The sequence below is a fragment of the Fistularia commersonii genome, chromosome 16, assembly GCF_037954325.1.
Source record: "Fistularia commersonii isolate RoL2024-O1a breed Wild chromosome 16, RoL_Fcom_v1.0, whole genome shotgun sequence".
In the NCBI taxonomy this organism is placed as follows: Eukaryota; Metazoa; Chordata; class Actinopteri; order Syngnathiformes; family Fistulariidae; genus Fistularia; species Fistularia commersonii.
This window is the reverse complement of record NC_141299.1, coordinates 16,794,883-16,808,226: the sequence shown is the minus strand read 5'-3', so window position 1 is coordinate 16,808,226 and position 13,344 is coordinate 16,794,883. Positions and strand designations below refer to the sequence as shown.

The following is a 13,344-nucleotide window of genomic DNA, read 5'->3' as shown; positions in this document are numbered from 1 at the left end:
GAGCTGTTTTCTGAATTTCCTTCCCTTTCTTTTCCAGAGAGCATGCGAAACCTCCATTCAGTCTGGAGGGTGGAGGATGTTGAACCCATAATCCAAGTGAAAACGTCATCGGTAAAACTTTATCCCCCCCCAAAAATACTTGTCTAAACAGCTGTGCAAGTGTGTGTAAGGGTGATTGACATCCCCTGTCATGCCTTCTCTCACAGTGTGTGTGAGGCGAGAATGCGTACAACGAACCGCAGCCGCATACAGTGGGTGTTGGGTGAAGGCCATTAAGCCGCTGAAAGTTCAGGTTACATTTGCCAGCCATTTTGGGAAGATGGTGTTACCATGGAGAACCAAAATACACTGTGTGCACAATTATTAGGCAAGTTGTATTTTTGTGGATTAATTTTGTTATTGTACAATTACAGTGCTCTTGGTCAATCCAAACATGTTAACAAACCCTCAAACATGAACATTTAAGTAGTAAAAGTGAAGTTTTGGCTTTCGTAAGAGAATATCTATATGTACGCCATTATTAGGCAACTAATAGTGTGCAGAAATATCATGCAACTAAATGAAAACCAAAGAGTTTCCCACCCTACTTCTTTATTTTCACCTGAACATTTACAAACATTTCTGAAATTAAAAAAAAAACCCTCAGTGACCGATATTGCCACACTTCTTTTCGATAACTGTCACAAGCGCTGCAACCACAGCCTCCCAGATACTGTTCAGAGAGGTGAGATGTTTACTGTCACTGCAAATGTCCTGCTTTAGAAGAACCAAAAGTTCTCAATAGGGTTTAAGTCAGGTGTCACTAGTGGAAGCCACTCAGTGGACCACTTTCATACATGTGATGGAGCCTTGGCTTGCAGGAAAATCAAAAAATCCTCTTGAAAGATGCAGACTTTTTCCCGAACCACCGCTTGAAGAAAGTGACTTCTAGATCCGAAAATGGATTCGGAGTCCATTTCCAAGCCGAAAAGGTCCGACGAGCTCATCTTTGATAATCCCACCTCCGTGTCCGTCACTCTCGTCTCATCGGTCAAATCATCTCATCTCCTCAAAACCTTTTAAACATCCGTCTTCACATATTTCTTGGCCGGTTCTCCACGTTTCAACTTGTGTCTTGTCAAGAGGCGGTCGGGTTTCGGCCTTTTCCTCCCTCGGCCGGTTCTGGAAAACGGCAGCGCCGGAGGAGAACGTCTTCCCGGTAGCTTCGGGTTCGATTCTTCTCAAATCTGTTCTTCTCGACCCTGTTGACCGTTTTGCAACAAAACGTTTGACGGTTCTGTGATCACGCCGCTATATCTTAGATATTTCAAGAGTTCTGCATCCGTCTGGAAGACATTTTACCATTTCTGGCTTTTCAGAGTCATTTAAATCTAATTATGCACACCTTGCTGAAGGATGATGATCTTTCTTCGGCCGCACCCTCCCTTGTTACACAAATACACATCACCTGATATGCATTAAAACCAATAAGCATTCAAGTTTATACAGCTTGGAGCTGGAAATGATGGATAAAATGATGATACTTGCCTAATAGTTGTGCACACAATGCACAGCTTTCACTCGTGAGACAGGCACTCAAGGACGGTTATGTTTATTGTTACAAAACAAGCACAATCCGGTTTCTCAAGACAAAAAAAGATTTAAAAACAAGAGGAACAAATGGAAGTTGTGCACAGGTGGATATGTGAGAGTGATAAACGTGGTAACCAGCCAGGTGGGTTTGAACAAGTATAAGTGAAATAGCTGGTGGACCAAACAAGGAGTCATCTGGTCATCTGGTGAACTACAACTGGACCACAGGAGTTTTTTTTTTTTTCCCTTCTAAAATAATTAATCTCTACGTTCTCAGTGTTCAAATCGTCAGCTGATGCGAAAAAAAACAAACAAAAGTTATTTAGTAAATTAAGTGACAATAATAGTGTATCAGTAGAGCGGCCCGACGAAAAACGCAAACACGTCGGGCCCTTCTCAGCTCTTCTAAGCTCAGAAAATATGTGCACCCAGAAGACGCTCTCACCATATTTTCAACTTATGTTCTTTCTTTTTTTGGGTGGTTTCAAAGACCACACCAGCTGCTTTTGTTGCTTCTGCACAGTTACACAGTCTACGTGGTGTGTATGTGTGTGTGTGTGTGTGTGTGTGTGTGTGGTTTGACGTGGGTTACTGGCCGGGGCCCCATGAGTAGTTGTCATATCCGTCTGGAGGAATAAAGAAAAGCGGGAGAGTTTGAGACGTCTCAGATTTCAGAATAAAGTTTTATTGGGTAACAAGAACAACTCACCCCCTGAATAGTCCACGTCATCGTAAATGTCCCCTTCCCTGCAAATGTAGATTTATTAAAAACTGAAAGCAGATGTGTTACACAAAAAAATGCATTATCGAAAACAGGTTGGACGTTTATAGTAATAATAGTAATCTTACAGATGCATTGATTGTACAAAGGGTAGCATTAACTAATAGGGAATTAATTTGTGTCAAAATGATCTAAATACACTTCAAGAATCAAGCAATGCTTTTTAAGAAGCAACACTTTCTAAATGGAACCAAAATAAAATCAAATATGTTGACGCAAAATATCACAATTATCATTAAAATTATCACCATCTTCAATCTTTGTAGTTACTGCTAACAGCTAAGACAATTTAAATTTCATTATATTTCTTATTCTTCCTCCTTTCCACTATTATCTATTACTGTCATGTTTTTACTTGAAACTCTGCCACAACAATTTACTTCGGGATTAATAAAGTTGTTCTCATCTCATCTCATCTCATCTCATCTCAAAACTATTAATTAGTTTATTTGCAATCCCGATGATGGGCGGGTCTTATCAAGCTGCCTGCTGATTGGCTACTGAGTTTTTGAGTGACAGCTCAGCGGACCGGAAGTTGTCACGGGATTGGACTCGCTGTCCGAATGCAAGTATCTAACATTTTTCAGATTATTTTTGAGATATTTGCCTTAAGTCTCGGTGGCTAGAGATAGCACATAGGCTAATATGTGTTTTAGGGAAAAAAGAAAACAGAACAGCGAGTCTGAGCTCGTAACTACTTCCGGTCTACTGAGCTGTCACTCCAAAACTGAGTAGCCAATCAGCAGGCATCTTTATAAGCCCCGCCCATGGTCGAAAGCGTAAACAAAAAAAAGTGTCAAAACAAATACAATATTTTGAATGACTAAATAAGTTATTATTTGCAATTTGTGAATTTTGATTTTTAAGGACCTTTTTTTTTTTCTCAAAGTGTTGTTTGTGTCTGAAAAAGAACTGATAATTAAATAAATCTAATTCAATATCTCAGTAGTAATTAATATAAGCATCAAAATGGTGAATAGATTTTCACCAAACAATATCAGGCTTTTGTAAACATGCTCCTTTAGACCCTTGGATCCTCATAAAAATGCACATTTATTCAGTAATACCCTTTGAAATGGTTGCTTTATAAGATAAAGATGAGAACACTGGCAAAGGACCACTGGACATGCAAGTTAGTTATTATTTACCGCTAAAAATCGCACTAGGGTAAGGATACCAAAAATCAGTTCATTATTCAGTTACTATAAGTCACAAATGTATGATTGACTTACAACGGTAGAAGAAGGTGCCGTGCAACGTAACCACCTGCAGGGAAAGAGGAAATAAAACAAAATACTCTTTTTTAAACGTTGATCAGATGTCAGACACAGCCTCATATTATTGACTGCCGTATTTCTTCCATTTAATTCTAATAACCAATATTCAGCTTAGGAGTTCAAATATCTTTTGGAAATCAACCCCATAAATCAACCCCCATAAATAACCCCATAAATAAATAAACAAAACCAGGATTTATTTTAGACGACGTTTACGTACATTTCCCATTTGTGCGGTTTCGGCACAGAGCTTTCTTGCTGCTCGTGAATTCGATGATGTCCAGGACGTCACCTTGGGTCACGGGGAGATCTTTCCCTCCCGGCTTCTTGATGATGCTGTTGGGATCCACCATCATGGTGTGCAGAATCCTGAGGGGGCCCTCGCACTGATGGGGGGGAACGGTCATCAAGAAGATGTTTAACGCTTTTTTATTTAGCTTTGAGTAGCACTGTTAAGACATGACCAGTGCAACAAATATCTGCAAGTTTCTCTATGTAGAGAAGTTTGTTTTCGTTTCCCCCCCCTAACCACTGCTGCCATATTCCAAAGAGAGCAGGAAATATACTGCTCAAAAAAATAAAGGGAACACTTGAACAACACAATGTAACTCCAAGTCAATCACACTTGTGTGAAATCATAGTGTCCACTCAGGAAGCAACACACACTCATTTTGACTTGTTTTAAGGACATTACATCAAAGTTGGATCAGCCTGGAGTTTGTTTTTACACTTTAATTTTGAGTGTGATTCCTAATCCAGACCTCCATGGGTTGATACAATTGATTTCCATTGATCATTTTTGTGTGATTTTGTTGTCAGCACATTCAACTGTGTAAAGAGCAAAGTATTTCATAAGAATATTTAAGATAAGATAAGATAAGAACAACTTTATTAATCCCAAAGCCGAAGGAAATTGTTGTGCCAGAGTTACAGAAAAAATAACAGTAATAAATAATAAAAAGAAAAGGCAGAATTAGAAATAAAATAAACTATAAACTCTAAAGTGTCTCAGTGAAACTATAAAGTGTCGTAGTAAACAAGTGAGGTAAGGAGTGCACAATAGTATGATTAAGGAAAAATTGTCGTGTACTGTTATGAAAATGAAATGAAATATTACACAGTTCTGAATATTGCACAGTGAAATGAAATGAAATCATTCATTTAGATCTAGGATGTGTTTTTTAAGTGTTCCCTTTATTTTTTTGAGCAGTGTAGTTATAATTAGATCACTTGGTTGCGTGGTTGAACATAGATAAAAATGGTTACCTTGAATTTTTTTCTCAGCTCCTTTTCCAGTTTTGGATTTAAGCTGGAAGTACAGATGATTTATCTCAGAGATTTGCAACAGGAGGCCTCAAAATAAGCAAAACAGTACAGAACCCATCCGGTTGTGAATAGAAGCACAAATAGCGGCTCAGAGAAATTCCGATTTAGATCTTGAAATATTTGTCCATCACTCAGAAATAACTAAAATTCAATGCTTCGATGTTGATTTAAAGCTTTACTTTCTAAACCGGATCAACGGCTCCGGTCAAATGAGACGATAGTTATCGGATTCTATCCGTCGTTACGGTTTTGTCGGATAGCGATACCGTAATACGCACTTGACTTCCAGGGGCGGCGGCAGCGGCGGCGGCGGCGGGGGCGGGAAATCCTCGAGCATTGTCTGAATGTCGTCGTAGTCATCTGGAGAGGAGAGCGAAGGAACAACAACAACGTCCGTGAGATCATCGGTAAAAATAAACTCTTACGGTTTCACTGCTAACTGCACTTAAGGCAGCAAGTCCTTTATTTCACCGTTTCACAGTTTGATTTTGCAAGACATGACAAAGTTATGAAAGCGTCGTCTCTTACCGTCGTCCTCCGGCGTGCTGCGGACGAGACGAAAGGCAGACGGCGGTCATCGGGACAGATCGACACAGACGTGGCAGATGTGAGCGAAGCACATTGATTTTGGGTGATTTTGGGTGATTTGTGCGATAAAAGCTAAAAGCGGTACCTGTCGTCGACTCTCGTATTGAACGGGCCCGGCGGGTCCGGGGGCGGAGGAGGCAACGCCAGGGGGTCTTGTTTTCCAGACTGGCCCAATTTCCGTTTCACCTCCTCATAATCGATGTCCACACACGTGTTACTGATATATCCGTCTGCAAAAGACCGACGTGGAAAATGACATTTAAATCGACACGGGTTAAACCGTAAGAAACGAATTTCGCTGAAAATGACAATACTGCCGGAGCTGTCCTTCCGTGTCTTCGTATATCTTCGAATTAGAGGGTGAACGGTTATATTTCTCTATATGATGGGTGAAAGAGAGGGTGAATGCTTGTATTTTTGGATATGAGATGATGAATGGTTGTATTGTCTATATCGGTGTTTCCCAACCACTGCGCCGTGAGAGATCATCAGGTGTGCCGTGGAAAAATGCCCACTTTCACCCGATTGGTTCTGAAAATGATTTATCCAACGCAAATAATGTGTCTTCCTATGTCTATGTGGGCAGCGTGTCCATTCCATGGCAACGGGTAGTGAATGAACCTGTGCGTCTGTGTATCAGAGGGATTAGTGACGCTTTGCGTGATACATTTTTAAAATAAAAAGTACTTGTATCTGCGTAAACAAACAGGCAGCGTTGTTGAAAACGACCAAGACGAGTGAGAAAGCGGTGAAAGCTGCGATAAAGTTGCTGAACTCGTCTCTAAATCCAAACAGCAAAACATTGATACTACCTGCCGGCTAAATCATTGTAGAAGAAAAGCTCGGCTCTGGCGTTGATAAAGAAATAGCCAGTTCTCTCACATAATACCATTTTCAGACATATTGATGACATGTCTTCAGACATTGAAAAAAGTGTTCTGGAAAAGTTGCACATCAGTGGGAAATTTGCATTGCATCTTGACAAATCTACAGATATTAGATATATTAGATTTCACACTAAGTAAATTGAGACTACGGTTTCATTCTAACTCCTTAAAAAATGTTTTTGACATATTTATACGGTGGTGCGCCGTGTGATTTTCCCAATGTAAAATATGTGCCGTGGCTCTAAAAAGGTTGGGAAACACTGATCTAAATGACACATGCATGAGAGGTGAATGTCCGTGGAGGTCCTCGGTCATCCAGGTCGTGGCGAATCCTTGCCGAAACCCTCTCATCGTGGCGACTGGACTTGAATTTCTTCCCTTTAAGACGTTTCACCCCCCCGTCCGGGAGGCTTCTTCAGTTCGGATGAGCAAAGAAATTCAAGTCCGGTCACTACGGCGAGAAGATTTCGACGATACTTTTATGCCTCTATATGATATTTGAATAAGAGGGTGAATTGTTGCATGTCTGTATACGACTTATGAATGCAGGATAGGCGAATGAACGAATGCTTTGTGAAAGCGCGATATAAATCGGGAGCTTGAAAGTAACAAGACACTCACAGTTCCCGCTCTGGGAGCGAGCCAGCCACTTGCCCCCCGGGTTGTTGGTGACCCTCAAGATGTCCACCCTCTCCCCTTGTCCCACTCTCAGGTCCAGCTTCCCCCCGCCGTTCCAGTTGTGCCGGACCCTGGCGGTGTGGAGAACCTCCGGCGGGCCTCGCAGCTGCGGAGGTACAAACACAGCGGGTCATTCGGATTTGAACCGCGGCCACCGAAGCTCTGCTCCGACCGGTCCGACCTGAAATCTCTTTCTCAGCTCGTCGTCTCTTTTCCGAAGCCCGGCCCGCGCTTTGGCGTCCTGTTTCGATTTCATCTGGGCCTCCTTGTTGTTCTTGTTCCCCGCGTCGGCTCGGGTCGCCACCTCCGGCTCCCTGCGGGCAAACGGTCAAACTGAGGAGGAACATCCTCCCGCGGGTGGATTCGAGGTGAAGATTTCGGGAAGTGGACTTGAAGAAGGTGGAGGTTTTGAAATACAGAAGGTCCAGAGCAACGGCCAGGGTGGAGAAGAGGTGAAGAAATGTGTGCGAGGAGGTTGGAAGGGGTGGAGAAGAGAGGAGGCCGAGCAGCAGAGATGAAGATGTGGAGGTTCTCCTTGGGAGCGAGGAGGCAGGAGAGGATCAGGAACGAGTCCGTCTAGTTTGGACATGGACAGAGGAGGGATGGCGAGGAACGGGGTAGAAGTTGGAGGAGGCTAAGAGGAAGACCTCAGAGAAGGTTTATGGATGAAGGGAACGAGGACAGAGAGAAACACTTGCACTTACTCGTCCATAAGCTGGTAGACGTCATCGCCGTCCTGCGAGAAACACAAAAACAGCCATGTTGCGAGCGAGTGAGAAGATCCGAAAGGTCTAGTGTCGACTTTCCGTCCTTACCTGGTCCGCACGCTGTGAACCCGCATCACTGTGGGACTCTGAAAGAAAAATAAAAGCGTGTGAAGTTATTTCAACAAACTCCTGCGCGACTCTGAAAAACCGCAACGATGGAGAGTCACGCTTGAACAATACTTTTACCGTTCTTGTTGAAGCTTCCGATGTCGTCGTAGGTGTCTGCCATGTCCTCCACGCTCCTGCGGGGAGAGAGATCGGATATCACCGCCGGTCTTTGCACAACCGGTCGTCTTGGAAACCGGTGTCTCGTATTCGCGCGATGCAGTTCGGTCGAACGAAATCGAAGATGGCGGCTCGCGGCGTCCGGGGTCTGTGTACTCACGGAGAGACCCTCTGCAGGGTAGGCTTGGTGGACCGAAGAGGGTGCTTCGGTGGGGTGAGCGCTCCCATTAGCGGTAGCTGTCTGGGCAGGGGACTCGGAGAGGCTTCTGAGCAGAGAGGATGAAGGAACGTCTTAAGAAACCGTCCATTAAGCTGACTCTCGTACACAAATAGACACAACAATTCACTCACATATAGACGTACAACTATCTGAGCACTAGAGTGTCTCCAACGGACCTCCATGTAGCACCAACTATCTGCTAACCTCTACGTTGGGCGGAGCTGTAAACCAGATCCAGACTGCTGGTATGTGACCAGAAAAGCTGCATCTGATTCTGGGAATCACTCGCGATGTGGTCATGGGGGTTTCTAAAGGAGCCTCACTCCAAAAGTAGAAGTAAAAGCTTTATGTGTACGCAGTTGACTTCCACGGCGAGGTGCGATTTTGAAGCTTTACTTTCACTTCTCTGCATTCGGATAACACTGCAGAGTGCAGCGACGTCATGTGCTACAGTCGAGACTTGGAGTTGGACTACCGACTACTGTGCCGTTGTGCCGCCATGATGGAGCAACAGTCAGAAACTCGAAGGTCCCGAAAGTGCGCAAGGTTTTTTGGCGCCCCGGGGGAGGCAGCGTAATGAGGACTTCGAGTTCTCGGACATACCTTAGATGGTGCTTCATTACATATTAAATGTCGGAGAGTACAAGTACTGCGCCCGTGAAGACGCTGACTCACTGTCGCTTCTCTTTGGACTCAGGGGCGTCGGAGTTCCTCTGACGTGCCTCAGAAAAGGCTCCAGGTTGACGTTGGGAGGCCGCTTGGGCTTCAAGGGCTGGGGTCCCTCGACGGATAGGGGCCTCCTCAGCGGGATCACGTCCCCGCCGCCCCTCTCTCTGAACGGCTGTCTGGGCGCGAGGGGTGTGGAGGCGGCTTCAGGCGGAGGAGCTGGAGGCTTTGGTTTTGCCATCCCCGGATGTCGCAGCATCATACTTTGGAGCATTTCCGTGGTATGCTTGATCTTGCTCGAATCCGACACTTGTCGGGGGAGGAGAGCGGGCTTGCTGGGGTTGAAGGCCATCGGATCCGGGTTTTGTCTCGGCAACGGAGGAGGAACTACGGGCGACTGCGGCCTCGGTGGCGTCGGAGCCGTCGGTCTCGCCACCCCAGGCCACGGAGGCCTCGAAGGGAAGCTTTTGGTGCTCAAGGAGTCCAAATCTCTAGCCTGGTTGTTGAATTTGTTCCTCAGTGACTTCACGTCGACGCTCTCCCCCTGAAGACAAAGCAGGAGCAGAGACTCAACTGCCGCCGCCGATGCGAGAGGCAGGAAATTGGCAGCACGCGAAGGCGTTGCAGGCGCGAATGCACCTCGACACACCGTCAACACAAATAAAAAAAAAAAAAAAAAAAGCAGCGCTTTCTTTAAATGTAGGATGCGTCGAGAAAAAGTGGAAACCGAAGCAAAACAAATGATGTTTAAGAATTTTTTTTTTTTTTCCGCTTTTGAATGATTTGTTTTTCCCATGAATCTGCACGGCAAACAATAAAGAAAACACCGGAAGCCTTTGGAAATTTAAAATAACATAATATACTGCGCAAAAAAATAAAGGGAACACCGAACCAACTCAATGTAACTGCAAGTCAATCACACTTGTGTGAAACCAAAGCAACATGGATTGATTTGGACTTGTTTTAAGGACGTGACGTCAACGTTGGATCAACCTGGAGTTTGTTTTTACACTTTCATTTGGAGTCCAGACCTCCATGGGTTCATACATTTCATTTCCATTGTGTGATTTTGTTGTCAGCACATTCAACTATGTAAAGAACATAGAGTATTTCATTTATTCATTTCCCCACGAGGAATTTATAAAGGGTAAATTATTATTATCATTATCTATGATGTGTTATTTCGTGCTCCCTTTATGTTTTGGGAAGCGTATATATATTTTTTTTTGCGTTTATGCTGCGTATCCAAATGCACTGTGGAGAGCGAAATATGAATTTTAGCGTCCAGGGAAACACGTTTCTACACCGTGCATGTGACAATAAACACTTTACAAACAAAATGTGTTGCAATGAACGATTGCAGAGAAAACAAAATGACATTTCCGCACGCAACGAAAGATTTCAAACTCTGAAAATCTGGTCATTTGGTCGAAGGTTACTTTTAAGAAAAAATATTCAATGTCTATTCGAGTCCTTCTTGTATTTATTTCATTTCTTGCGGCAGCAAAGCAGCAAACCATTAGGGGTCGCCGACCTCTGGTCTAATGGATGGGTTTATTGACACTCCACCCTCCAAGAATGAGGAAGCGGTGAAGGTGCACAAACACTCGCTCGATTTGGGATTTATTTTTCTGGAAGTGTTCGTCGGCCTCGGACGAACCGACAGATCAATATTATATATTCTTAAAAGCGCCTTACTTGACACATATAATCAACGAGGAGGGAACAATGAGAAAAGTTCAGAACCGTCTGATGATCTCATCTGGCAGACAGAATTTAAAAAAAAAAAAAAACACACACAATCCAAAGTAGGAAGTGTTCGCCGCCGCTCTTGCACCTGTTGCCATGGAAACTTGAGCTGCAACCAATGAGCTGCAAGCGCCCCTTTGCAGTCACCTCAATGCAAAGACTGAAGGAAACCCACACAAACATTTTAAAACCCTTGTTAAAAAAAAAAAAAAAAAAAAATCTTTACAACTCTGGAAAGGCTTTTTATAAATGAAAATAAAGTGCCGGCTGGCGTTAGACAGCGATTATTACACAGTTATAACTGAGAAAACAAAATATTTTTTTTTTTTTCCTCCTCTTTCAGTTGCAAGAGGTAAATCAAACAAAGAGCCTCAACTATTTAAGACAGGTTAAATCCCACAAATAAAGATGTAAAAAAAATATATGTATATATTTGAATTTCAGCCAATGAAGGGGAGTGTTCATGCGGATAAAACATATTTTTTAAAATATTTTTATAACCCTCATTATATTTTTGAGACACCAGGGAAGACAAAAGCAGCATGTGTCGCCATCACAGTGACAGTAAGACGCGGTGCTGTTTCACCTGATCGAACCAGATTGGAGAATTTAAACAAAAAAAGGCAGGATTTAAAAAAATTGAGGAAGACGAGCGCCGAGTTCTTACCATATCTGCCCGGAACGGTTGCCGAAACCCTGGGAGAAGGTGTTTGGTGTCCAGAGGGAACGGCGATGTCGCCTCGCGGAGCCGCCTCTGCCGACTGTTTGAACTCTGAGGTCGCTGCACATGAGGAAGTGGCGCGTTACCCGACGAAAACGCCGCGGAATCTGCTCCGCTCCGACCCTCGGCGGCCGCCTTTTCTTTTTTTAAAATCAGATTAATATCCAGCGCCGTTTCACCGAGAACCATCTCAAGATAATCCCGGCGTGAAAGAAGGGAGAAGAAATGAGATCCAGGTCAGGCGGCGGCGACCCTTTGTAACCTCCGGCGGCATCTTCTACCTCGACTCCTCGGTGAAAATAAACATTTCAAGTGTCCTCATGTGATATTTGTCACTTTATGCACATACAAGGGTAGATATCTGACCTTTTCTGAAACTGCGTAGGACTCCTCGCAGTCCTGCCACCTGCAGAACTTCTCAGATGCCATCGTGGGCTGCATCAACGGAGGCCAGGTGGTGGACAGGTTTGTGGAGTGATGTGGACTGAACCACCTGCAGAAATTCCTCTCAATTCACCCGCCGGCAACCATAAAAACCTATCTTTAACCTAAAAAAAAACAATATTTCATTTCACTGTGCAATATTCAGAACTGTGCAATATTTCATTTCATAACAGCTACACTACAATTTTTCCTTTTATCATACTATTGTGCACTCCTTACCTCGCTTGTTACTAAGACACTTTATAGTTTTATCACTTGTTTACTAAGACACTTTATAGTTTCACTGAGACACTTTATAGTTTATAGTTTATTTTTATTTCTAATTCTGCCTTTTCTTTTTATCATTTATTACTGTTATATTTTTCTGTAACTCTGGCACAACAATTTCCTTCGGGATTAATAAAGTTGTTATCTTATCTTATCTTATCTTATCTTATCTTATCTTATCTTATCTTATCTTATCTTATCTTATCTTATCAATGTGTTTGAGACAAAGAAGCTGGTGGTGGATTTCAGGAGACATACGACCCACCTGAACCTGGTCACCATCAGGGGTTCAGAAGTGGACATTGTGGACACCCACAAGTTCCTGGGTGTCCACTTGGACCATAAACTGGACTGGACTTTGAACACCGATGCCGTCTTCAAGAAGGGTCAGAGCCGTCTGTTCTTCTTCAGGAGGCTCAGATCTTTCAAGGTCTGCAGGACCATGCTGCAGATGTTCTACCACTCGGTGGTGTCCAGCGTCATCTTCTACGCTGTTGTGTGCTGAGCAGCGGGATCAAGACAGCTGATGCTAACAGACTCAACAAGCTCATCAGGAGAGCTGGATCTGTCCTGGGAGTGGAGCTGGAGTCTGTGGTGCAGGTTTCAGAGAAGCTCCTCAGCATCATGGACAACGTCCATCACCTCCTGCATGGACGCTGACGTCCTGTCAGAGCTCCTTCAGTCGTAGATTGAAACCACCGAGGAGCTCCACTGAACGCCGCAGGAGGTCTTTCCTACCTGAGGCTATCAGACTTTTTAATTCCTCTTCCTTCAGCCGAAGGGAATCTTCAAATCTTTGTACTTTTTAAGACCTTAAAACACTTTATAGCCTTAACTTTCACACTTCATATTTTATTGTATTTCTTATTCTCCCTCCTTCCTACTATTATTTATTATTGTTATGTTTTTGCTTGAAACTCTGGCACAACAATTTCCTTTGGGATAAATAAAGTTGTTCTTATTCTTATTCTTATTACAACGGCTCAGAATGCTGCGAAACTAGCTGGTTATCCTCCGGTTTATTTCTTTTAAATTTTTAAAAAAGCGTATTGAGATGAGACCGTGGGGAACGGGAGGAGGATTTTCTTTTTTTAACATCATTTTCAAAGTGCGTTTGGTTCATCGCCGCTTTACCCGAGAACGGAAACGCGGGGCGTCGTTTTCACGACCGTTCCT

General features: G+C 43.6%; 1 protein-coding gene across 1 annotated transcript; it reads right to left on the bottom strand.

Moving 5' to 3' along the window:
* Positions 1 to 574: 574 nt before the first annotated feature.
* LOC147226100 (FYN-binding protein 1) lies at positions 575 to 11,488 on the bottom strand. Its single transcript, XM_086161541.1, has 16 exons — positions 11,404 to 11,488; positions 8,997 to 9,531; positions 8,262 to 8,367; positions 8,063 to 8,118; positions 7,925 to 7,962; positions 7,814 to 7,845; positions 7,291 to 7,423; positions 7,053 to 7,215; positions 5,630 to 5,774; positions 5,485 to 5,501; positions 5,235 to 5,316; positions 4,897 to 4,939; positions 3,851 to 4,016; positions 3,586 to 3,619; positions 2,282 to 2,319; positions 575 to 2,198 (listed from the first exon to the last, which is right to left on the bottom strand). Exons 1-16 carry the CDS (start codon positions 11,404 to 11,406, stop codon positions 2,161 to 2,163), a joined length of 1,629 nt encoding a protein of 542 aa, XP_086017667.1. The 5' UTR covers positions 11,407 to 11,488; the 3' UTR covers positions 575 to 2,160.
* Positions 11,489 to 13,344: the final 1,856 nt, after the last annotated feature.